The sequence below is a fragment of the Lycium ferocissimum genome, chromosome 8, assembly GCF_029784015.1.
Source record: "Lycium ferocissimum isolate CSIRO_LF1 chromosome 8, AGI_CSIRO_Lferr_CH_V1, whole genome shotgun sequence".
Taxonomy (NCBI): Eukaryota; Viridiplantae; Streptophyta; class Magnoliopsida; order Solanales; family Solanaceae; genus Lycium; species Lycium ferocissimum.
Genome location: NC_081349.1, coordinates 19,315,589 through 19,340,673, shown reverse-complemented (window position 1 = coordinate 19,340,673; position 25,085 = coordinate 19,315,589). Strand labels below are relative to the sequence as shown.

At 33.9% G+C, this 25,085-nt stretch overlaps 2 protein-coding genes across 3 annotated transcripts; one reads left to right on the top strand and one right to left on the bottom strand.

Annotated features, from left to right (window-relative positions):
* Positions 1-2,680: 2,680 nt before the first annotated feature.
* Positions 2,681-5,284, top strand: LOC132067465 (homeobox-leucine zipper protein HAT5). Of its 2 annotated transcripts, none has more exons than XM_059460718.1 (3): positions 2,681-3,069; positions 3,734-4,122; positions 4,655-5,284. In XM_059460718.1, exons 1-3 carry the CDS (start codon positions 2,943-2,945, stop codon positions 5,051-5,053), a joined length of 915 nt encoding a protein of 304 aa, XP_059316701.1. In that variant the 5' UTR covers positions 2,681-2,942; the 3' UTR covers positions 5,054-5,284. The 2 variants fall into 2 exon arrangements, with proteins under 2 accessions (XP_059316701.1, XP_059316700.1); XM_059460717.1 differs by having other exon boundaries at positions 2,683-3,075.
* A 16,338-nt stretch (positions 5,285-21,622) lies between these two features.
* Positions 21,623-24,761, bottom strand: LOC132067464 (uncharacterized). The gene is made up of 2 exons (XM_059460716.1): positions 24,057-24,761; positions 21,623-22,249 (listed from the first exon to the last, which is right to left on the bottom strand). The coding sequence occupies exons 1-2, from the start codon at positions 24,635-24,637 to the stop codon at positions 21,835-21,837; spliced, it is 996 nt and encodes a 331-aa protein (XP_059316699.1). The 5' UTR covers positions 24,638-24,761; the 3' UTR covers positions 21,623-21,834.
* Positions 24,762-25,085: the final 324 nt, after the last annotated feature.

Below are 25,085 nucleotides of genomic sequence, written 5' to 3'. Positions count from 1 at the left end.
AGGATTACATTGACTAACAAATTTAGGAAACCCACGGCCAAATACGTAATGCTGGTAGAATAAAGATTGTATCGATGGATAACACATACATCACATCAGATGAAAATTTTAAGAGAATATTAGGTTCAACAGAAACTACTTGACGTGCGATGTTATAACACATCAATTAACTTTTTCTATGGGAACTTGGGAACCCTAGTCGACTACAGACATTATTCACAATTTTGGACCATAAATTCTTTTTTGGTTTCCATTCAGTATTCCATTTCAATTTCGGGATTCAAGTAATCCGGACTTTTATTAGGGAATTTATTTTGTGAGGTAAAACGCTTTCAGCTAAAGACGACTCTATTCTCACGACTACTCGACCTCCATTACCAAAAAAAGAAATTTCATTTGAATTTCCGTCGAATTTCGCTCGTAGGAAATATTTTCAACGGATTTTCCGTTTGAAATCCCGAGTTTCCGATAGAAAGATTCATCAAAGAGAGGCGGATTTAGGATTTAAGTTTTAGGGGTTCAACATCTTAAATTTTTAGCACTAAACTATTATATTTCTAAAGTTATGGGTTCATATCTACTATTTATTATAAATTTAATAAATTTTTACACATAAATTTATACCTCGCAACGAAAGTTTGGGGTTCAATTAAACCCCAAATTATAGAGCTCCATCCGCCACTGTTCATCAGAATTTCACGTTTTTAGTAGTGTTTGAGATGATCTCCGTTAAAAGCACAAGAATAGTACTTATCATCCCATCGTAACCTTTAATGGTAATATTATAAATCCTGTTGCTAATGCTGTATGTAGCTTTTTAAAGTGATTACGTTATTGCTCAACAATTTGCCATGTGACAAAATGGTTCATTAATTTAAATCGAGATGGTTAACAGAGTAACCTAAAAATTGTATGGTATAAATTTTTTTAAGTGATCCATCGAACCAAAGAATTGAAACCCTCACCTGACTTATCACAAGGGGTTAATTTTGCCACCGGTCACTGAGTTTTATTATGTATAATTAACAGTAAAGTGTCAAAAAAAAAATTATAGTAATTAAATTTCAATATTAAATTTTTAGCCACTATAGAGTACAAAAAATCTACCCAACAAAAAAATTACTGTATCTTTTTGCTAATTAGACTTTAATTCTAGTATGAAACTATGAATTAGCTGAGATATTAGCTTGATTTAATATAGAGTTAACTCTATATAACTGCTTTGTCAGGTTATTTTTTGGGTACATTTTGTCACATTATACAACATGGTGTGTACATGAATATATGATCAAACTGAATATTGATGGCAGTTTCAAGACTCAAATTGGAGACACAACTTTTGGAGAAAATTTTAAAGTTGATCAAGAAAAGTGGATGCTAAGATACTCGGGTAAGATGAAACCTACCTCACGCCTCACTACAAACTATGGAGCATCAAACATAAGCTAAAATTAGCAAAAGAAATGGGATTATAAAGAGTTGGAGGTGAAAACAGACTGTCTGCTTGTTATCAAGTTTATCAAAGAGGAGAACATACAATGTCATCCTCTTAGGGTAATTAAAGATTGCAGATATTTGTTGGAAGCAAATAAGGCTACTATCAAACATACTTGGAGAAAAGCGAATCAATGTGCAGATTTTTTAGCGTGTGAAATGGAGATTTGCTAATCTAGGAGAATGGCTAAAGAATATGGAGTTTCTTCTCTACCGCGAGCGAGTAGTCTTTGCCAAAGAAGGGACTTACTTCATCTTTACTGAATGCATACACCTCTTGGGTTAATTTGTGCCACGTGGCTTGTGAAAGAACTTAAGGCTTTTATTTAGTTATTTTTCAATCTACCAAAAAACTGAATATACAATCAAACCTCTATAATGAAGTTGTTTCTCTAAATTTTTTGACAGTTATAGAGAGGTCTGACTAATTATCATTGTGAAATTATTAATACCTTTTAGAGATTTTAATTTATCAACATAAATAATTGCTTACATACCTATTGAGTTTCAAAATATTAGAAAAACCATGCTCACAAAGAAAAAAGTGGTATATTTATAAGAGGAAAAAAAAATTGTAGAAGCAAATACCTTTAGGGGGCGTTTGGTTGGGAAACAAGTTATTCTAGAATTACTTATCCCGAGATTAGTTATTCCCAGGGGCGGAGCCAGCCCTTTGGGTATGCGTTCGGCCGAACCAGTAGCTTTTGTCCGAACCATATATTTGTATTAAAATTTTTGTCAAATATGTACAAATAATTAATTACGAACTCGATAACTTTAAAGAATTAGAATCCCGAACCCACAAGGTTCGGATCACGCTTCACCTCTGGTTATTCCACCCTCCCACATGGATAAAATAACACTACAATTCTGGGATTATTAATCTCGTATTTAGTTATATCATATTTTTATCCCAACCAAACGCGGGATAAACTCATCTTAAATTTGATCCCAGGATTATTTATTCCTTATCACTCGTACCAAACGAGCCCTTAGTTGATACTATGAAAATCAAAACTACCAAATCCACAAACAAGAAAAAAAAAAAAAAAGTTGGAAAAAAGTAAAAAATAATTGCAGGGGCAAAATAGGAAATTCAATTTTATCCCGTGTTCTATTGCAAGAAGAAAGCTATTTGTTGCCACTTTCATGCTTCAACTTAGCTTGTTTATATATATCCCCTCAATCTCCTCTTCTCAAGGAAGAATCTCCTTTTTCTCTCTTTCACTTCTTTCTTCCTTCTTTAATTAATGCATTGTTTTCTTCACTCAAATTTTAAGTTTATTTTGCTAGATGATGGCATTGACCCTTCATTGTTCCCTTACTTGTGACATAACCTTAGTGTTATTGTTAATAACAACTTCAAGATTCAATCAAGAAACCCCATTTTCCACTGCTTAATATTACCATATAGTTTTTCATAATTCTTACACCCTAGAAAAAAAGATATGGAAGTTGGAAGGGTTAATGAAAGTTGTAACATGACTACTACTACTACTACTAATAATGTTTTGCTTCCAAATGAAAAACTTTCTCATTGTCTCTGGATGTCCAATTCTTCCACCTCTTTCCATGGTAAAAGTATGTTCTTGTTCTTGCTATTCTTTGTTTTATTCTTCTTGTAAGCTTATGATAGCTGGCTGTTATTTTAGTTTCAGCTTAAAGGTTGAATCTTTGATGACTAAGTGTATGGTTAATGAAAATTTTGTCGTTTGTTAGTACTAAAGTCCTTTTACTCTTTAATATTTTTTTTCCCAAGAAAAGATCAGATTTTGCTGAATTCAATGTAAATAGTTTGGATTCTTGTTTTGTTCAATTATTTGTCCAAAATTGAGCCTTTTTTTGTTGTAGAAAAACTCTAATATAGTTAATGGTTCAAAATGGTTCTTGTAAGCTTATAGTACTTGACTCTTATCTCTATTTCAGCTTAAAGATTGACTAGTTATGGTTACTGAAAACTAGGCCATTTATTACTTAAGTTCTTTTAATCTTTTTTCCAAGAAAAGAAGATATTTTTGCTCAATTCAATGTAACAATGTTTTGACACTTGTTTTGTAAAATTTCTATTAAAGTTTGAGTCTTTTTAGTTTTAGAAGTAGAAGAACTCTGATTTAGCAGTCAATCAAAGGAAAATGATGACTACATGGTCCAATTTACTTGTTTTGAAGTGAAGAAACTTAGTGTTTTCAAGATTTGATACATTAGTGAATTTGTTCTTCCTTGATTTGCTCTGTTTCAGGGCCTGCAACAATGGTTAATTTCAAAGATGGAGAATTAACTAAAGAGAGGCCATTTTTCACACAAATTGACAAAGAAGAAACAAGCAATGATGATTATGATACTTGTTTTCACCAACCAGAAAAAAAGAGAAGACTTTTGCCTAATCAAGTTCAGTTTCTTGAGAAGAGTTTTGAGGTAGACAACAAGCTTGAACCAGAGAGGAAAGTTCAATTGGCTAATGAACTTGGGTTGCAACCTAGGCAAATTGCTATTTGGTTTCAAAACAGGCGTGCTAGATACAAGACTAAAGTACTTGAGAAGGACTATGACGTTTTGAAAGCTAACTTTAATAAACTGAAGGATGATTATGACACCCTTTTCAAGGAGAATGAGAATTTGAGAAATGAGGTATCTTGAACTTCCAGCATTCTTCATTAGCATTAGAACTTCCGAGCAGAGGTGGAGCTAGAATTTTGAGTTTGCGGGTTCTGAATTCTAGAAAACGTAGCTTAGTGGGTTCTTGATAATTTCTTATACATATTAAATGAATCTTTAAATACTAATACATATTTTGAGCCGAAGCTACTGGTTTCTGTCGAACCAGTAGCTCCGCCCCTGCTGCCAAAGGGTTTGTTAAGTGTCCTATGTTAGTAAAATGAGTTGTCGTCCCTTATATGGTCTTAGGTTATTCTCTATCTCATGAGCTAGTTTTTGAGGTTAAAGTGTTTGCAGTTAAGTGTCGGGCATCTTGGGTTACCCAACCAAGGAGTGTTGGTGTGTTAAGTGTTTCACATTAGTCGAAGGAATATCTTATCGTCTCTCTTAAGGGTTTTGAATAATCCTCGCCTCATAAGTTAGTTTTTGTGTTAGTGTTGAGTTAAGCCTAAGGTTCAATTTTGTTAACGGGGTTTATAATATATTCTTTAATTTTGTTGAATAGGTTAATTTGCTGACAGACAAATGGCATAGGAGGGAGAAAGGGAAGGAAAACTCAGAAAAAAGTGAACCAATTAGCCCAGTAGATGCACAAGAGGCTAAAAAATCAACTCCAATTGTTGTTACTTCAAATGTGCCAAGTATACCAAAGCTAGTGTGCAAACAAGAAGATGCAAGTTCAGCAAAAAGTGATGTTATTGATTCAGATAGTCCACATTATACTGATGGAAATCATTCTTCAAATGTACTTGAGCCAGAGCCATCTGATTATTCTCAAGATGAAGATGACAACTTAAGCAAGAGCTTTTTATGTTTACCAGAAATTGGGGATCAAATTCAAACTAATTCATGCAATCTGAGTTTCCAAATTGAGGATCAGCCTTGTTGGTTCTGGCAATATTAAGTTTTTGAGTTTCAAGATTTGGCTCAATCCTACTTTAGTGTTCCGAGGCAATTGCTAAAATTTCTTATGTAGTCTTACACTATTTTAATCAATAATATGCTGTATATAGGATTACTAAGTAGTAGTTTAACTAAATGAGGTGTCTTTAGACTCTTTATTAGCTTTGTTCCAAAAGAAGTTGTGATTGGCCTTTTTTCTTTAGCTCAGACAAAAATGGTACTATTGCCTTTTTTTTCCGCTTCTTTTCAGTTGATCATGATGAATTCTACACAGTTGCAAGTGATTCAGTTTGTTTTTACTGATAAATTTTTTAAGTTAGGATCCTTTGGCCTTATTTGGAAAAGTAAAATCATGACAAGTCATTTTCTGGGATATGTATAAAGTGAATAAAGCATGTCATTTTCCTTCTAGTGGGAAAGGAAAGAAGGAGGTTTTGAATAGAAAACTATGGGACTCAAAAACCCTTTCTGCAATGGGAAAAACCACTGGCTTTTAGGTGTTTGGTCATGTATAAAAAGAGTATATATAGTACATAAAACTTTTCTTTTTAATCTCCAAAAGACTTCTGAAAAATAAACCCTCCCGCCATTTTATTTTATATAATTGTGTTTGACTAGAGATGAGAAAAAAAAAAATCTTAGAGGACGTACAAAAAGTACTATCATTAGAACTTGTAATCGTAAACATATATCAGTAAGTAAAGTTTAGGAAAGAAAATAACCAAAACCTTCTGAAACATACTATAAGTGAAGTTTGAGAGAGAAAAAAACGAAAGCCTTCTTAAACTTACTAAAGCAACTCTTAGAACTTATTATATTAAAATATGCCATAACATTTCTATAGCCATAAGAGCATGCTAGTGAGAGTAAAATGAAAAATTTAAAATCAAAATTTTAAAATGTAAAAAGACAGTCATTCATTTTAGAATAAACTAAAAAACAACATAGAAAATATTACAAGGATGTAAGTTTTTCTATTTCTCTAGAAATCCTCCAAGCATGAATATATGGGATTATTTTACCGATAAGGGTATGTGGTGGAGTGACAAAGTGCTCCTTCATCCTTAACCAAAGGTTTTGGGTTCGAGGGCCCCTGGATAAGGAGTCGCCTTTATTAGGGAGTTTTTTGCCCTTAATGTGAAACTTCCCAGCGCGAATCTAAATTCAGTTGGGCCCCAACGCCGGTCCGAACACCCAGGGACGGTTCAACATATTTAGTGGCCTAAAGCCACATTCTATTAAGAGGCCTTAAGCTTCTTTCTATAAAATTTAAAAAATCTTTGACATTTCTTAAATTAACTTTTTGAAAAACAAAGTTATTATGTAATATTGTTTAATAATAGGTTTCCTCTAATAGTTCTTTTCCAATTAACAATATCACCGATTCATTTAATCTTTCTTGAAATATAAGATAAAGAGCTCCTTTTTTGGATTGTATACAAATTTCATTTTTTTTTCACATCCTTCTTTTTTGAGTTTTGAGTACTTGATTGATATTCTCTAGTTGCTATATTTGAATTTTAGCATGTAATAAAAAAGAATACACTTATGGAGAAAAGTATAAAAAGACAACAAATATGAATTTTTTTTTTTTTTAAAAAAAGGCAACAGAAAGCTCGATCAATAGGGCATGATTCTAAAAGTTGGTAATTTAGTATAAAATCAAACTTTTATAACTTCAATTTGCTATATTTTAAGTAGGTTTATCTATAAATATTCTTTGGATGTTTTTATGGTAAAAATATTTAGTATAAAAACTTAAACTCTTTGTGATAATAGATAGCTTAGTAGGAAGAAGAAGAAAAATAAAAATTATGAGAAAGTAAATCAGAGAAAGAAGATTATTCATGTGAGAATGTAATAAATTGTCTAATAGTGATTACTTGTTACATTGCTAAACAGTTTTATTTCCTTTCTGAAGAGCTTGTATATCATTTTATCTTATAATATTCAATATTTTTCTTAAGAATTTAATCATAAAACTTAGTACCACTAATAAAAAAATAGGGCCTCCAAAATGTGGAGGCCTAAAGCTTTGCTCCAGCAACTTGGCCCTTTAGCCGGCCTTGCGAACACCACGTGAAAAACCAAAAAAATGTGATTATTTTACCTCCTAGAAGAGAAATCATCAACGTAAAAAAAAAAAAAAAAAAAAGGTAAAGAAAAAGACAACTGCATCTGTTTGCATGTAAGAAAAAAAGAGAGGATTGAGGTTGGAATCTTTTGCAAGGGAAAGAAAAAAAGGAAAGGCAATACCCTCTAAAGTCAAATTTTGTGGATGATTGGATTCAAAAGCGTAGTTCAATAGGCAATGACTTTTTAGCTAGATGTTGAAAATTTCTTTTCTTTAATTAACTTTATAAAATGGACGTTGAGACACACCCCATCACTTTAAACATATTTTTATTGAGGGAATCAACGACTCTTTTTAACATGAATATCTTGCTGATGCATTTCCTGTTACATGTTAACATGTGTAATTTGTACTGTGACTTGTGAACGTTATTTACTAAAATTTGGTAATAGTGTCTATTTTAATCCCTTCTTTTAAGGATAGCAAGCACGTAGGTTTGAAGGAACAAATCAAATGAAATATTTATACTCTAAATCCGCTAACTTCTTTATTAATTTTTTAATTAACTACAGTGTTGGAACCTTACCAAACACTAGGTTGTATGTTAAGTCCTTGAGGAATCAAGCTTTCTTTTAGATAAACCAATAATTAAGAGACAAATTACACGATAATATTTGTTGTCTTAAAGATTCGATCATTACTTTGTGTGGTTCTCCTCTCGTTCTCTTTTATTTTTTCCTTTTAAAAATATTTAGAAAGCCTGAATTGACTCAACATGAAAAGGAATTAATTAATTGTTTTTTCTTGGGATTATATATTAATAAATTTCGAATCTCCATTACGATAGGGAAAGATGAATTGAACAAGAGACAGGACAGAACAATGGATGTTATAAAGGAAGAGAACGCTCATCTGTGCTTTCGAGCGACTCTTTCCACAATAGAAAGTTATATGTGATTAATGTACTTGTACGCTCGAGGGGATCAATGGCATATTTAGAGCCTTTCTAAAGGCAATTGGTTAGGTTTGTCTTGGAAAGGCTATTAAGGTTCGGGTGAAAGAATGTAAAATGCTTGTTAAAACTCACGAGATAAGATCTGTATATGTGATCATGCCAGAGTTAGATTAAAAATTAGTACTCCCTCTCCTGCCGAATTTATAATGTACAACCACACAAATATTTATGACTTGTTTTAGACTATAAGTTTCAAAAGTTTTCCTTTTTTTCTTAAACTCCGTGCCTAGTAACACTCACATAACTTGGGCTGGAGGGAGTAATAAATTTGAATCTCCTTACGATAGGGAAAGATGAATCACTACTAAAAAAACGCACATCTCTGACGGACAACTCGTAAGAAATTGCTCGTTGTTAAGGGATTTGTGACAGAAAGTTCGTTGACAACGTTTTCGACAAGCCAATTACTAAAGGGATATCGTTGGAAATTCGTTTTTTTAGTAGTGAATTGAAGTAGAAATAGGACAAGAATTGGGGAAAAGGAAGAGAAAGCTCATCCGCTTTTTTGATGGTCTCTTTACACAATAGGAATTTGCGTGTGATTAAGGTACTTGCAAGCTCGAAAGTACTGGCCCATTTAGCGTCTTTTTAAAGGTAACTAATTAGATTGGTTTTAGAATGACTATTGAGGTTCGGTTGAAAAATGCAAAACGCTCGTTAAAACAACGGGATAAGGTTTATATATATGATCATGGTCGAACCAGATTTAAACATTAAAAAAGCAGCAGCAGATGCAGATCGCAAGGGGTTGAATTTGAATTTCCTTCGTTGAAAAATTATACAATGTAAGTAGGTCAAAATGTCTTTCTGCATGTTATAAATCGTTAAATCCCCTTAGCATAAGACTTTTTTTAAATTCCCTTATTTGAATTCTTGGCCCCGCCTCCTACGAAACCAAGATCGAAAAGATTGAAAAAATCAGTCATAAGAGCTACGACTTTGAGGTCGTGTGACCTCTCTTCTGTTAGCTTAAAGTGGAAAATGTCGGAAGATGAAACAACTAAATGGGCAAGAGAATTGGTAACTAAATGGGGTAGAGAATTGAAAGGCCACAGGTGATGATACTGCAACTCATGACAACTTGCATTAGGCATCATTTCTATACTTTTGTGACAAGTCATTGTGGGTATTCAAATCTGTCTCTCTTAAGTTACTAAACTCATGAAGCAAAGGCCATCTATTAATTTCATTTATTTGTTTATACTTCAAATCAAGTAGCTTTCTTTGTCAATATTGCTGATGCAAGTTTTGTGGACGAGGGGAGGTGTTAAAGAGACAGCTATTAGTAGTAATTGCTTATTTAAGAAGAACCGCCTCAGTGCGTTTGCGTAACTTAAAGAACCATGAAATGTCACTTTTGGCTTCATATTAGATTGATTCTATGAACTTCTAGACCATGTGGAATTATGATTGAAATTGAAACCAAATGCAATGTTACACTAAGTCAAAGTAAAATAGAAGACATTTAGTGGTGTAAACTACTATGGTATTAACAAACCTACATCTCAAGAAGTAAGGGCAGATATTACATTTACAGTGCGGATCAAAAATTTTGGCAAGCGATGTCAATATTTAAAGAAATGAAAGAGTGAATCACAGGGCGAAAAAAGGAGAGTAAATCATATAATAAAATTATATTGATAAAATGCAAGTCAAATGCATAACAATATAAATATCGTCTTGAGTTTTTAGACTTCTTTAGTCTAAGGTTGTAGGTTTAAATCCAGGGTTTTGTTATTCGCTAGGATTGCAATTTCTTAAATCAAATTAAATTGAAAACGACTCGTTTCAAGAATCATTTAATAAAAGAAAAACACAAACATAAAAACACATGGGAGTTTCGAACATGTGAACTTGTACAAAAAAAAAATAGATTAATTGTTAGACCAAACACGATTATCTATCCAGATATATCATCCAATAATATGTACTTACTTATTATATTTATCTTTTACAAATTAATTATATCTATTCAGAGAAACTTTTTGATGATCGACCGGACACACCTATTATCTTCGTCTCGGATTATATTTATGCAATTGAATAATTTTTAGATATGCATATTTACGTTTAGTTTTCACCTAATATTGTAGAAGAGTAGTTGCTAGTAAGTAGAATTAATCTCAGGCCTGCCTCTAGCTAGATATAAGTTTAGAAGTCTAAATGAATTAAATGTGATCTTAATGGGTCTATGAAATTAAGCCAATAGCATAACAAGCTCATATGTTCAAAGGCGGATTTAGAATTATAAACGGTAAGTTGAAAATTTCAGAAAAAATATTCAAATTAATTATTTATATATGTTGAGTGAATTTTAACACGAATGTAAAATTCTTTCAAATCCGTAGCTTGAACTTTACATCCTACTGCATATGTCTACCAATAAATTGAAAGAGGAGGAAAATATTTTTACTTTCTAAAACCTAAGTTGAATACTATATCTCTTGAAGTTAGTTATTACAACTTCTGTCATCGCACGTATTTTGTATTAGACTATAGCCTATACGACACGTCAAAAGTGAATTTTCAGTTAGTTTCTAGAACTTTATGTAGTTAGATATTCCCTCCGTTTAAAAAAGATTATTCTCTTTTAATTTAACACAAAAATATTTTTTTTTAAAAAAAGACTTTTGAAATATATAGTCTAAATAAGTCTTAGATATTTATGTGGCTGCAAATCATCTCATAAAGTTAAATTGTTTCTAAATCTAAAAACGTGATAATTTTTTTGGAACAGATTAAAAAGAAAAGGAGGATAATCTTTTTGGAACGGAAGGAGTAGTTATTTTCTCTTTCCCAATTTATGTAATACAAATAGAGTTTCAAGCTTCTGAACAAGAATTTTTTTTGACACAATTTATTTTTATGTCGTTTAAATGTTTTAAATTGTAAATTGTTATGACTTAATGTGCTTTTTATTTAGTTTCTAAAAATATAAATTATTTTTTTAAAAAAAAAAAACTTAAATAGCTTATGTATAAATTCACGGTCAAAATAAAAAGTTCGCTTTCTTGAAATCACTGCACCAATAAATTGGAACAGAGGAGAGTATAACAACAATTAAACCTCATTGGGCTAAATCAGAAAAATCTGATACTCTCTCCGGATCAAAAAAAGAGTCCACTTAGCCATTTGCACACTCCTTAAGAAACTACTCACTCCAAGAAAAAAATATGTAAATTGACTAAACTATCCTTAATTAAATAAGCATTGGGATTTGAGCATATAACACTTAATAGGGGCAAATATGAAAAGATAAGGTTAATTGTTTCTTAATTTAATATGTGAACACTTTTTTTTACCTAAAAATAAAATCTAAGTGGACACTTTTTTTTTATCCGGAGGAAGGGAGTACTTTATAGGTTACAAGTGAATTATCGAAAAATGGGAAAGTTGTCGGCCGTATGATCATCTTACACGTGTCCCTTAAAACAAATGTAGTCAAACAAATGCCACGCAGACAAAGAAAGCCCAATGGGCCCCACTATAAGATGCCAAAGTTGATGTAGATTGGGCCGGGCAACGTGGCGGGCAGCACACGGTGGGCTAAGAAGAACGTCGCTTTCACTTGGTTCTTTTTACACGAGAATGTGGATAAGCATGTAAGAAATTGCTGTAGTTTGAGGGCCCAAAATTGATGAAGAAATTGGGCTTGGTTTTGACAAGACAGGAAAGTGGGGCAAAGTGCTTGGATTTCCCCGATTTTGACGTTATTTACTTTCTCTGTTTTAAAATGTTTGTCTGATTGTAACTTGGTATAGGTTTAAAAAAATTAAATAAGACTTTTGAATTTTGTGGTGGTTACCTAAAGATATATTAAATATGCTAAAATATTATTTAATCTTATGATTTTAAATATGTCACGTGAAAATTGGAATTAAAAAGTTATCAAAAAAAGAAAGAGACATTCATTTTTAAATGAACTTAAAAGAAAGTAAGAAAAATATTTTGAAACAAAGGAAGTAATTTGTATCGATTTTTTTTAAAATATTTTTCTTGTGATAGTGTATTCATTGCTATACATTGTATGAAATTAGTCTTGATAAAATTCAGGTACATATAACTGAAATTCATCATATTTGTCTAACATTAGCTATTTCTATCAGAAATTCAAGTAAAATTAACTAAGTTTAAGCAAAAATAACTGAAATCCAACCAATTTTATCTCATATTTAACTACAGACACTATGTTTGTATTTGATTTTGTAAAGCCTACTTTAAACACCATATATTGGAAGTTAATATACACCTATGTCCCAATTTATAATTTAGATTTCAAAAGTCAAACTTCTCTGTACACGAGATGTGGATAAGCATGTAAGAAATTGCTGTAATTTGAGGGCCCAAAATTGATGAGGGATTATGTGCAAAAAGTGAATACAAATTAGATCATGATGTCAAAATAGACTGTCCGTAAAAAATTTACTCCCTCTGTCTCAGAAAATTTTTCCTCTTTTAACTTGACACAAAATTTAAATTTTTTTTTTTGAAATGTATAGTTCAAAATAAGCCTTAGATATTTGTGTAATTATAAATCATATCATAAAATTAAATTATTTTTAAATATAAAAAGAAAATAATTTTTTAGGACATATTAAAAAAAAAAAGATAATTTTTTTGCGATAGAGAAAGTACTAGAAAAGTGTCCAAAAGTTTGAAGGGACCTATTTTTTCAGGAGAGTGGTGATGTCACACGTGTAGGGTCGTTCTCATGGGACACCACTACCCATGTCTTGATTGTCACAAACTGAAAGAGAACATTTTAACAAACGGTATATTGCCGTTTCGTGTGTTCATAAGCTTCTCTGCCAATTCCAACTTACCAAATTCTTGATCCCCTATAAATATTATTCTTCCTTTTATAAGTTAGGTTCTAAAGTTCCTTTTCCTTTTCCATCTAAGTTTTGAATATATTGCTTATTTTGGGGCAGACTCACGTAGTGGTGGAGTTATATTTGTGCAAGAAAGTTAATTGACGCTCTTTTGAAAAAAATTGATGGTGATTTACACAAAAAGAATATCTTTGGGATGATATTTAAATATTATCCTTGATTTTAATATTTGCATGAGATGTCCCTTTTAAGTTTAATAAGAGAATTTCGGACTTAAATACTCTTAAGTTTGAGCGGTAGAGATAGCAGGAAGATGTTAGACCCCGTATTTTTATACGTCGAGTTATTCGCGAAAGAATCAACGTGAGATAGAAACTTCGGATTTTAATTTCTAAACTAGAACTAATCGGTTACAAATTTTTCTTAGTACAAGAATGTTGTTGGAAATTAGGAACTACTTAATTGTGGTGTTAAGTTAAAATTAGTGGCAACAATGAGCCAATATGAACATTAACATGCCATGTCCAAAAGATAGACTCAAAGTCATCTTAAATAAGACTATTATGGGAGACATACAAATATACATTTAAATGTGACTCATCCACTACACTTTCATTATATTGTGGACAAATAAATTGGAAGAAATATACATATATATTCGACCAAGGAGTCAAAATTTGGAGGAGGAAAAGGTTAGTCAAATGAATTGAATATTGAAGCATGCATTACTTTATAAAAGTATACATTATTTTAGGAAGACATAACGTGGTGGAGGATCATTTCACATTAAATATGGATCATTCATGCTTGGAATGATTACAAGGGACAAAGGGTAGTGTGTGAATCATTCACCACACATGATATTGTCTTGTAAACAATTGAAAAAAAAGAAGAAAGGAAACAAAGATGAAAAATCAGACAACACACTTAGCCGAAAGTTGAAGAGAAAAAATTAGAAAATTTTAAGTGTAAAGTTAATGGAATGAATCATGCCATAAGTGGAGCATGTGACCAACTTGTAGCATCAAAGTTGAACCAAATAATGACTAAGACATCGTATCACAATTCATTTCAACTACACAACACAAAGAAAGAAAACCTAAGTCTAGAGAGAGAAGCTCTCGGCCACATTGGTGATTTTGAGCTCTTTGAGTCTTGATCCAAAATTATTTTTCAAAGTGTTTCAACCCTTTAGAAGATCCCTAGAAATGTGAAGATAGTTATTGGAGCAACAAAACAAGTATTGGTTCATTTCACAAACTCTAGCCAAGTTGAGAAGTCGAGTTGTCAAGGTAAGTTCTAACTTTCTTTTCATGTATTAAGGGTGATGTAGATGTGTGAATATAAGTTGTATGCATGAAATAAGGTGTGTTGATGTTGGAATATGATAATAACCATGAGGTTATAGGTGTTGATTTTGAAGTATGATTGTAAATTTGATGAACATGAAATGCGTGCATAAAATCGTGAACATTGGTGTTGGAATGTTGTTGTGGCCGTGGGATTTGTTTTGGTGGTATTGATGGACTGATTTTTCTTTGGTACTTATGGTTGTTACTATCATAGATCTCAAGGTAAAAAGAATGAAAAGAATTGGGAGGTTAAAGGTGAAGTTGTGTTAGTATGAAAATAAAGTGAATCTATGATTTTATGTGAGTGATGTTGAAGCATGTTGAAACCATGTGTGGACTGTTTTGTGAGGAAGTTAGTGAACTATTTTTACTTGATATTTTGATTGTTATTATCATGAAATTTATGATGGAAATGAAGGTGTTTAATGATTGGAGTTGAAACTAAAGTCATTTGTGAGTTGTTATAAGGATTATAGAAATGACGATATAGCGTAGTTGCGTATGAATTGATGTTGTACTTGTCGTGTGGATAGCTGGTCATAACTTACTGAAATTATATGAAAAGAAGACATGAAATGATGTATAAAAAATCGCATGTGGTTGGCTTAGTATGTTCGTAAACGTTTGCAAGAATTCGAACATTGTTATGTTGTCGGTTAGGGACTATTTTGGATGTGTTGTTGGTTAGGGACTGTTTTGGACTTGTGTTTTCATTAAGTTGGAAAGAATAATTATAAGTTAAGAGTATACATCATATTGTATGTTGGATGGGCTGTTATAAGTTGTTACATGAAAACGTTAAGGCTACAAACTAATAAAAGTAACTTGAGAATGTCGAAGTCGTATGTGAATCGTTATTGCATGTTATGAATGTGGGCTGTTTAGAATATTGTGTGGGCTGTCCGGATTGGTATTGAACACATAATTATTGATGTTGTATTGGTAGTATGTGGTTGGTTTAGATACGAGAAAACATCGCCTAAACATCTAGAAAGGAGTTACTAACGTTAGAATACGTTTGAATCTCCCTGTAGCTTAACCATAGTTGTTGGCGTCTTAATATAGGTTGAAGTATTATTGGGTAGCGTACACATATTGTGTGACGAATAATCACTAAAGACCTTGTCCGATCGGAAGCACTTCAGAAGGAAAAAGCTTTGGCGTGAAAGTTCGTGACACCGTTCGGCATTGAGGTAGGTTACGGTTTACTTTATGTCTAGACTCGGTTAGCGAAACGTATGTAAATAGTAGTGATTGACGGGGAAAGCATGATAGGCCTTCGGGCATGGTGTGGAGGTAAATTCCATCTAGGTTGGTATTGCCCGGTACATTATGTGGGCTTGTCGCCATTATTGTGATATCTTTTGTTATGTGGGCTCGTCGCCATTATTACGATATTGTTATGTGGTACATCATTGTATTGTGATTTCATGTATTTGATATAATTCTCTCTCTCTCTTGTTATCCCACTGGTCATATGGAAGAGGAAGGTTATTCGAGAATTGAATATTGAATTGCAATTCCTAGTATGAATCTATGGAACCTATGATTGCGGTGATTATTGAGGTTGATTCCATGCGAGGCATGCATCCCATATTCTATGTGCTATGTGATGTAATTATCACCTAGTTGTATCTTTATCACATACTAGCTCCTCTCCTTATGAAAGGGAAGGGTAATATTGATGATTGAGCCGTGGGCAATAATATGACTTGTACTTGTTTATTGCATATTGGTGATATAGTTGAGACCGATATCATGCATGACATGCTTTCATATTACTCTTATGTTGTTATAATGGTGAGAGAGTGATTGAGAGACTCAGAGGTTTTTTGCCGGAGATTGAGAGTGATTGAGAGACTCGAGGTTTCTGTGGGAGATTGAGAGTGACGGAGAGAGACTCGAGGTTTTACGGGAGATTAAGAGTGACAGAGAGACTCGAGGTTTCTCACGGAGATTGAGAGTGATTGATAGCCTCCGAGGTTTCGCCGAGAGCACGAGTGGTACATGGACTTCGCGGGTCCCCCATGGGTCATGACTATGAGGCATTGCCATAGCATGTGTGTACGGGAGTGGAGTGTGAGAGGTGACTACCGCATTGCATAACATTTACATAGCACGACATTGCATTGCATAGCACTCCATTTGAATGGTCATTCATGTCATTGCATGGCACATTCTCCGATTGATTCTTGATTTGTGAATTCCGAGTTGTTGTTTGTGAGTATTTATTTTAAAGGTTGGATGGAATCGAGGTTTATAGAATTCTCCCTAGGCTTATAATCCGAGATATTGAGATCCTTGTGACTATCGTTAATGCGAAGACTTTCTCACGTGCTAGATGTGTGATCGTGTTTGATTACTTATCTCGCTTACTTGTTAGTTGCTTCTTGTTTATATGCGTGAACTAACCATTGTCGGCCTATGATACCTACGAGCCTTGTGTTGTGCTCATACTACTCTTTTGCTACACTCCTTCGGGAGTAGAGTTATTTTCGTGTGATGTTCGGAGTCTCACGACCGTTTCGAGGCATTCGTCAAAGACGTTTGGGTGAGCTATTGCAACCCGTAGTCTCTCCTTAGATTTCGTTGTTCTCTATCCTTAAACGAAGTCGTATCCAGGTTTAGTCCGTTATCTATTCAAATTGTAAACTTCTTAGAAGCTCTTGTATGAGTCTAGACCAGATTTTGGAAATTTCTTATAATAAAAGTATTTATTCCGCATGTTGTATCAAATTAAGGTAGTTATCTGAAGGGTTCGCCCACCAGGGAGGGTTAGTGTGGGTGCCCGCATGATCCATGATTTGGGTCGTGACAGAAGAGCAACAAAATCGACCAATTGTGACATGCAAATACAAGACTTCATCCTATATTCAACCTAATTATCCTTTTGGATAACTCACAATTCATATCGAATTGTCCTGATTTCTATTTTTCACTCATAGTAAGTCATTTAAATTTATTCCATCTTTTTCATTTATGTATCTCTTTTTTATTTATTCCAGCACTCGTGGTATCATTCTCCTTTATTTATTTTATTTAACTCATGATACTCTCTTATATGATTTACAAATCTAGAAAAAGAAAAAAAATTATATTTTAGACCTGTGGCATGCATGCAAGTCATGACTTATCGGTAAGACTTCATAATATATTAACATATTTGTTATGTTCAATTACTCAAAATCATAGTAGAGCGTCATAATTTCAAAATACTAACAAAAGAAGTTCGTGGCATGAAAATCATGGCAAATATGTATGACTTCATGTTATATTCAACCTAACTGTTTTGTTGAATTAATCACAAATCAATAGGATCTGTAACGACTAATCTTTCGTTCCTGAAAATAATAATCAAGACAAGAAAAATAGCGACAAAGAATAATATTTGATTTCAAGAATTTGTGCGGGGGTTACAATCTTTATGAAATCTTAAATAAAAAGATGTAATCCTCTGATTCTTCTCCTCACGATACGGTCGTCAATCAAGGGCTTTGCTTGTTCTTGAATAGACGCATCACTTGTTGTTGATATTTCACTACGAATGCGAGCCGAGCTTTAATCACAAACGTAGAGGTATGGAAACTTGCGGCTCACCACTGGAGCGAAGACTTCTTAGTATGCGGAAGACTTGCATACCGAGAGCTTCTCTATGTATTTTTTTTTTCATTTGGCTTTATGAAGACCCCTATTTATAGTTGTAGGGGATGAGCTAGGGTTTGTATATGATTGGTTGAACCATGTCATTTGAACACTTGGCGACATTTGATTGGTTCTTCTATTGACTTGACATGTTGTGTCACTTATGCATGTGGCACGATTTTATTGGTCCTCGACTTGACTTGGCGTGCCACGTCACTGATACGTGGCATGGACCTTGGGCTAATAGAGTGGGCTCATCATGTGAAGTCCGACAAGATCGACTAGTCCAATTGAATTAGTCTTTCAATTAAATCCATAACAATTGGACCTAATCAATTAATCCAATTATATTAGCCCATAATATTTGTTTGGACCAATACATCTTGAATTTAGAATATGATCCAAATTATTTGTGGATTTAAGTCCGATTAAATTTTAGTGCCTGCAGGATCGTCACAGGTTGTTTATTGACTTGGACCGCAGCTTAGTTCAGAAGCTTGTTCTATGCCAGCTTCTATAGCACATAGGTAATTTATCTTTCCCGAAAACTCGCGGAAACATATCAAAGATTTTTTTTTCAAAATTATAATTTATAGAAAAGTCAAATTTATTTTTGTGCAATAAATTATTTGTTAAAATCTCCTAAAGATAAAAATTATATTTTGACTTCCATAGCTAATATCTTGGCCTCGTCGCTAATGTTTCAGGCTACGGCAACTTTTACATCACACGTGCAGCTTTTATCTTGAAACACACATGTTTACACACACGATATGTCTCATATTCGCCTTAAATTTTTAATCTGTCTCGGCAATTACCTGTAAAAATTGTCAAACAATTTGAAAGTCAATCTCAAAACTTTAAAAGACAATGAGTGGAGTAACCCAAAAACATGACAATGTCTTGACTTTCGTCTAATTAATATCTTGACTCATGTGTTTAACTAAATGACGTCTAGTAAAATTGGATGGAGGGAGAATGTGTGAGCAATTAAGCTAACACGTTTTGGGATTATACGTAAACAACTCTCATACGTAAGCAAACTTATCAAGATTTTAAAGCTAGATGGTCCAACTTGCTTATTTGGACTCTCCTACGTGCTACAACAAGTTATTTATGTAGGCGAAGAAGAACAAAAGAGCTAACCCTTTTGACTCTTCAATACCTCTCACAGAAAAAGAAACAAGAAATTCTCCTTTTTGTAAAACACCATTGGGCCGAATTGACAAATCGTTCATTTTTTGGCGCGCATTCACCTTCTTTTGGGGTGGTCTTTAATTTTCTCTTTTTTTTTTTTTTTTGCACGGATTGTCCTTCATCCGGGGTGGTCTTTAATTTTTGGCCTTCAAATTGGTGGCCTAACATCCCGAGGTTGTGGGTTCGAACCCCAGCTCAGTAAAAAAAAAAAAATTAAAAAAATTGCAAGGCAAAAATTCTGCCTGTGCCATGTAAATTCTGCCTGAAGGGCAAAATTTAAAGACCACCATTTTGAGGGATAAAAATTACAGACCACTCCAGCGAAGGGCAATCCTACAAATTGCCCTTTAATTTTTATCCCTCAAATTGGTGGTCTTTAATATTTGCTTTTCGCTTAACGCCCGGAGGTCCTAGGTTCGAACACAGGCTCAGTAAAAAAAAAAAAAAAAAAAAAAACGCAAGCCATAAGTTGGGATTCGCAGGGTAGAAGTTGGGAGGCAGAAGTTGGACCCCAGCTTATGCCTTAAGGCAAACTTTTACCCAAAATTAGGCCTTAAGGCAGAGGTTTGCAAAATTCCAGCAAATTTTTTTTTTTTTTTTTTTTTTTTTTTTTGCCTTAAAGAGTTTGAAAGCCAACTATCCAACTTATGCCGTGTGAATCCCAACTTATGCCTAGTGAATATTTTTTTTTAATTTTTGACTGAGCGGGGTTCGAACCTGGAACTAAGAGGCTTGTAGCGAAGGACAAAATTAAAGACCACTGATTTGAGGGACAAAAATTAAAGACCACCCCAACGAAGGACAATCCTGCAAATTGCCCCAAATCGTTTACATATTCATGAAAAAGTTTGGAAATTTGGACTGCCTGGCCATTCGGCCCATTAAATGACAAAAACTAACCAAACTATATTGTTATTTGCACGGCTTAGCCTAATTTGGAAAATTTATTAAATACAATTTGACAAACTGTAACCAAGTATATTACCAGAGTTTTCCTTCTTTTTAGACCCTAAAACTTTTTCTATTTTTGTAATCAAATGGTGTTCGTGAGTAGATAACTTTTTGATTGGGTACGGTTGTCGCGTTGGTGCTATAAATGGTGGTGGGCTGATGGAAATACGGTGGTGTTTGAGTGGAGTATGATGGTTTTCTGGGTTGAGAATGGTGGTGTGGCAAGAGGTGTCGCGTATATATAAACTAGGATAGTGTTTGAGAGAAAGATGAGAGTGTACTAGTACTAGGTTTAGAATGGCGGTATGGTAGGAGGTGTATATCCATGAGGTGATATCCATGTACACACCTATATTTTCATTTTTTTTTTTACCAGGGAACCCGCAGTCGCTATCCTTCCGGTGCGCATAGGGTAACCCGTTCCTGTACAATACACATATATTCATGGATATCTGTATACATGTGTATACAATATATCTGACGTTTTTCAGCTCTGAATTGCGACTCCAAACTACTTCAAATCACCTCCAGTGTTTCTCAAATTTCGTATATAACGTCAACCAGGCGTTTTCAATAAATTCCATTCACACATCTTCTGAAAAGGGGAAAGAGATTTATGTTAACATGGTGCAGTGTCGCAAATCATTTTTTCCCAAATGAACCTTCCAAAATTCTCTTCACAAGGAAAAAGGAAAGAAGATGCTGAACCTCAAACTTTTTCACCTTAAACCCAACCAAGTTAACCCTTCTCGGGAAAACAAGCTCCTGCCATTGTCCCAACACTCTTTAACACACAAAAAACTAGAAGTACAAGGTGGCTTGTATCTACAAGGTGCTTGATTTAGTTTATAGTGATGATACATATAAAAGAACAAGAAGCACCCACGGGTATGACACACAGGTTAATGAGTGGGATAAGATCATGAGGTCTCAGGTTCAAATTTCAGTAGAAACAAAAACATTGGATGATTTCTTTCTATTTGCCTAAGCTTGGGTGGATAGAGGCATCCAGTACTTATGTTGGGAGGAAGTAGCAAGTATCGCGTGCAATAAGTCAAGCCAACAAAAGCTGGCTCAGACACAAAAAAAAAAAAAAAAAAAAAAAAAAAAGAAGAAGAAGAAGAAGAAGGATACAGTCGGTTGTCCGAGATTTCCATCTGCAGGATTATCGAACAAAGCATTTCATCAGTGTGTTGTGCTGCAAAAAAATTATCCCCCGAGTAATCCCTAGAACAAACGAAATGCTTCTTAAAATTTTTGCAATCCACAATATGCATACCTAAAAATTCTTTCTTTCTTAGAAGTTAGAAGTATAACATCATTTCGACATGGAAGACGTAGGAATTTTTCAAAACGGTCCAAATAAAAGCACACCACTGGCAAAGACACAACATTGAGGTACCAGTTGGTTATGTAGTTTTAGAATTCTACTGATCCAAAGTACTCCATCACTATCATTGCATATAAAAATAAAGGAAGTAAAGAGGAAAAGGCACAACCAGAAGAATTGTGTGAGACAAGTGAATTTATCTTGTTGAGGCATTCTTGATTGATGAGATGATCTGATGAATCCCAATACATATAATAGCAATATGTGAAGAAAAAGTAGTAATACTGATCGATTAAAAGAACAAAAAGACATCTCTTTCTCTTCTCCATTTTCTGTTTCATCCATATCGGCTTATACGGATCATCTCAAAACTTCCACCGGATTTGATATCAGCTTGATGAGCTCAGCGATCTTTTAAGACTTCGAAGAATATTCCACATGAACGTCGAAATAATGAACAGTATTACACCGGTTATAATGGCATATTTGAGTCCAAGATTCACCAGCAAGTTCACCAAAAGGCCAGCCAAGACAACACCAACAAAATTTGCTGAAACAGCAGACCAGAAAGGCATGTCGAGCACAGAAGCAACAATAGCTCCTGTCCAAGCTCCGGTTCCAGGAAATGGAACTGCCACGAAGAGCATTAAACCAAGCCATTGAAACTCTTGCACGGGACCAGCCTTCTCTTTGGCCCTCTCAAACAACAAATCCAAAAGCTTCGATGCTGACTTGTTCGTTCCAGCAAGAGAAATTGCTAACTTCTTTAAGTAGAGCAGAATGAAGGGGACAGGAACCATGTTCCTACAGATGCAGCACCAGTTCTTGATCATTAGCAAGCTCATCTAAAGATTAACATGGTCACTATAACTTCCAAAGTCTAACTAATGCAAAACAATTGCTAATAGACATTGTTTGATAGTTACTTATAGCCTGCTTGGGAAGTGTTTATTTTGAAGAGTTGAAGTGTTTGACCAAGCTTTTAAGAAAATAGTAAGTTCTTTTGACTAGTAACAGAAGTTGTTTGGGCCTGAGTAAAGTAGCTTTTTCCCAAAAGCACTTTGGGACCTTGGTCAAGCACAAATTGCTGCTTAATATTGGCAAAAGTGCTTTTCAAATTGATTAGCTAAACACAAATTGCTACTCTCCGTAAGTACTTATCCAAAAAGCACTTTCAGAATACTTCGTTAGCTATGCATTCAATGCAGTATTGCATGCATTAGTGTTCCTCATAGGTCAAATATAAGATTTGAACTGTATCTCACACATAACTAGATTCGTATTGTACTTATTAAGTCATTAATACATCTTCTTCTCCTTAGTATTTCTCACAGACATCACTTTAAAGAACTATGTTCCCACTATTTTCTCACAGAAATCACTTTAAAAAATTATGTTCCCACTAATGCAGCATCCTCTTGATTAAAGGGGCAGCCCGGTGCACTAAGCTCCCGCTATGCGCGGGGTCCGGGGAAGGGCCGGTCTATTGTACGCAGCCTTACCTTGCATTTCTGCAAGAGGCTGGTTCCACGGCTCGAACCCGTGACCTTCTGGTCACATGGCAGCAACTTTACCAGTTACGCCAAGGCTCCCCTTCACATGGCAGCATCCTCTTGATTATCAGCTTAAAATGGTCAAAATCGGATTGAATTCTCAACTGCCCCTATCGGAAGGAGGATTGACTAACGATTTTGAAGGAACTGAAGTTACATCTCTTTTCAAGAATTAGCTACTCTTGAATCACTACCTTTCACTCTCATATAAGATTACTATAGCTTCTGAAATCTAAATTATCGAAAAACAATCATCAATAGACATCATTTTGACAGTGATTGAAACTCCAACTACCAGTAACTAACAACTGGATGCTTGTTTGTATAGACATTCCATATAACAATTGAAGTACCAATAGCTAACAATACATTTTAACTGGAAGCAAAATTATTCAAACTGCATCACAGCAACCAAATTAACTTCTAAGGACGAACATGCATTCAATTCAAGGACTTAAAATCAGGACAGTGGAGCAAATGTGTAATCTTTCTTCCAAATTACTGGATTTAAGCTGCAAACTTATAGGCCAAGCTTGTGGGAAGCTAAAAGTGCTTAGTTTTCTTAAAAAGTGCTCATTTTAAAAAGTTGAGCTATTTGGGCCAAACTTTTATGACAATAAGTGATTCTGATTAGTAGCGGAAGATATTTTAAAAAAAGTTGAAAAAAGTAGTTTTTCCTCGAAGCACTTTTGAAACCTCAGACCAAACAAGAAATTATCGCTTTAATATTAACAAAGTGCTTTTAAAATTGATTAGCTGAACTCAAACTACTATTCTCCAAATGTATTTTTTTGAAAGTCACTTCTAACAAAAGCTTTACCAAAATAATCACAATTTGGAAGCTTGGCCAAACATGCTACTCCCTCCGTTTCAATTTATGCGAACCTATTTCCGTATTAGTCTGTGCCAAAAAGAATGACCCCTTTCTATATGCTACACAAAATATATATGACTCATTTTAACACCATAAGTTCAAGAGTTTCTCTTCTTTGTTAAACTCCGTGCCCAATCAAATAGGTGAGAATATTAGGGAAATGAAAATAGAAAGTGAAACTTACCCAAGAACAGATAAAACAGTCAAGACAATAGGCTTAAGTTGCAACCAATAACCAACAGGAATTGCCCCACGAAGTTCAATTACAGGAAGTGTTGCTAAAGCAAACACAACAGCCTCATCGGGCCAACCCAAACTCCTCAAAGCATTAGCAACTTTAACACCAAAGCCCGAAGCCCGAATAGAATCAACAACAGCAGTAGTAGCTTTTGCATCACCAGAAACTGCAAATAAACCAATAGATACAGAAGCCCATAACAACACCAATAACAGAAATTTCAATGGTTTTTCATCAGTAGCCAGTAAACCCTCTTCTTCCTTTTCAATTTCTTCAAGAAAACTATCAGAAGAAGCTCTTTTTATTGTTTGAATACGACCCAAATGGTTAAATGTTTCAAATATTTGAAAAGATTGAGTCTTTAAGTGAAATTGTCTAGTTTGAATATGACCCAGATGGTTAAAAGTACGAAATATTGGAAAAGATTGAGTTTTTAAGTGAAATTTTCTGTTTTGATTAAAGAAAGAGTGAATCTTGGGAAATGAGAAAGTTAATAGCTGTGGAGAATGGGATAAAGAAGTGGCCATTTGGTGATGGAAAATGTACTGAAAAATGCAGAGAAATAGTTCATTTGTTTGAGCTCAGCTCAGTATTGAGGTGTATTTTCATGGTTAAAGAATAACAGAATGAGGAGAAATTTTTAATAGGGTTTTGGAGGAGAAAAGGCCATAAATAGTCCCTTATCATGAGAGTAAAAAGTGGTCCCTTAATTATATGCTTACCGATTTTAATTCTTTAATTATCTAAAAACTTATTAAATTTAGTCTCTATTTTTTTTTTATACAAACAGCATACAAACTCATAAACCTTCGTGAGATTAATCATTAAATCATTCCTCAGACCTATTTTTCTCTCTTACTGCTTCTTTTTCCTCAAGTTCATTCTTTAACCTCAACTTTTTTCCTCAAGTTCTCTCTCGTATTTCGTAATCGACGGACTGTGTCAGTTAAAACTGACCTAATCCGCCGGTTTTGT

Excerpts from the sequence above, each read along its gene's own strand:
- LOC132067465 (XM_059460717.1), top strand. The coding sequence starts at position 2,943 with ATGGAAGTTGGAAGGGTTAATGAAAGTTGTAACATGACTACTACTACT. Across the intron at positions 3,076-3,733 it reads CACCTCTTTCCATGGTAAAA|GGCCTGCAACAATGGTTAAT; the intron begins GTATGTTCTTGT and ends GCTCTGTTTCAG. Across the intron at positions 4,123-4,654 it reads ATGAGAATTTGAGAAATGAG|GTTAATTTGCTGACAGACAA; the intron begins GTATCTTGAACT and ends TTTGTTGAATAG.
- LOC132067464 (XM_059460716.1), bottom strand. The coding sequence starts at position 24,637 with ATGGCCACTTCTTTATCCCATTCTCCACAGCTATTAACTTTCTCATTT. Across the intron at positions 22,250-24,056 it reads ACTGTTTTATCTGTTCTTGG|GAACATGGTTCCTGTCCCCT; the intron begins GTAAGTTTCACT and ends CTGCATCTGTAG.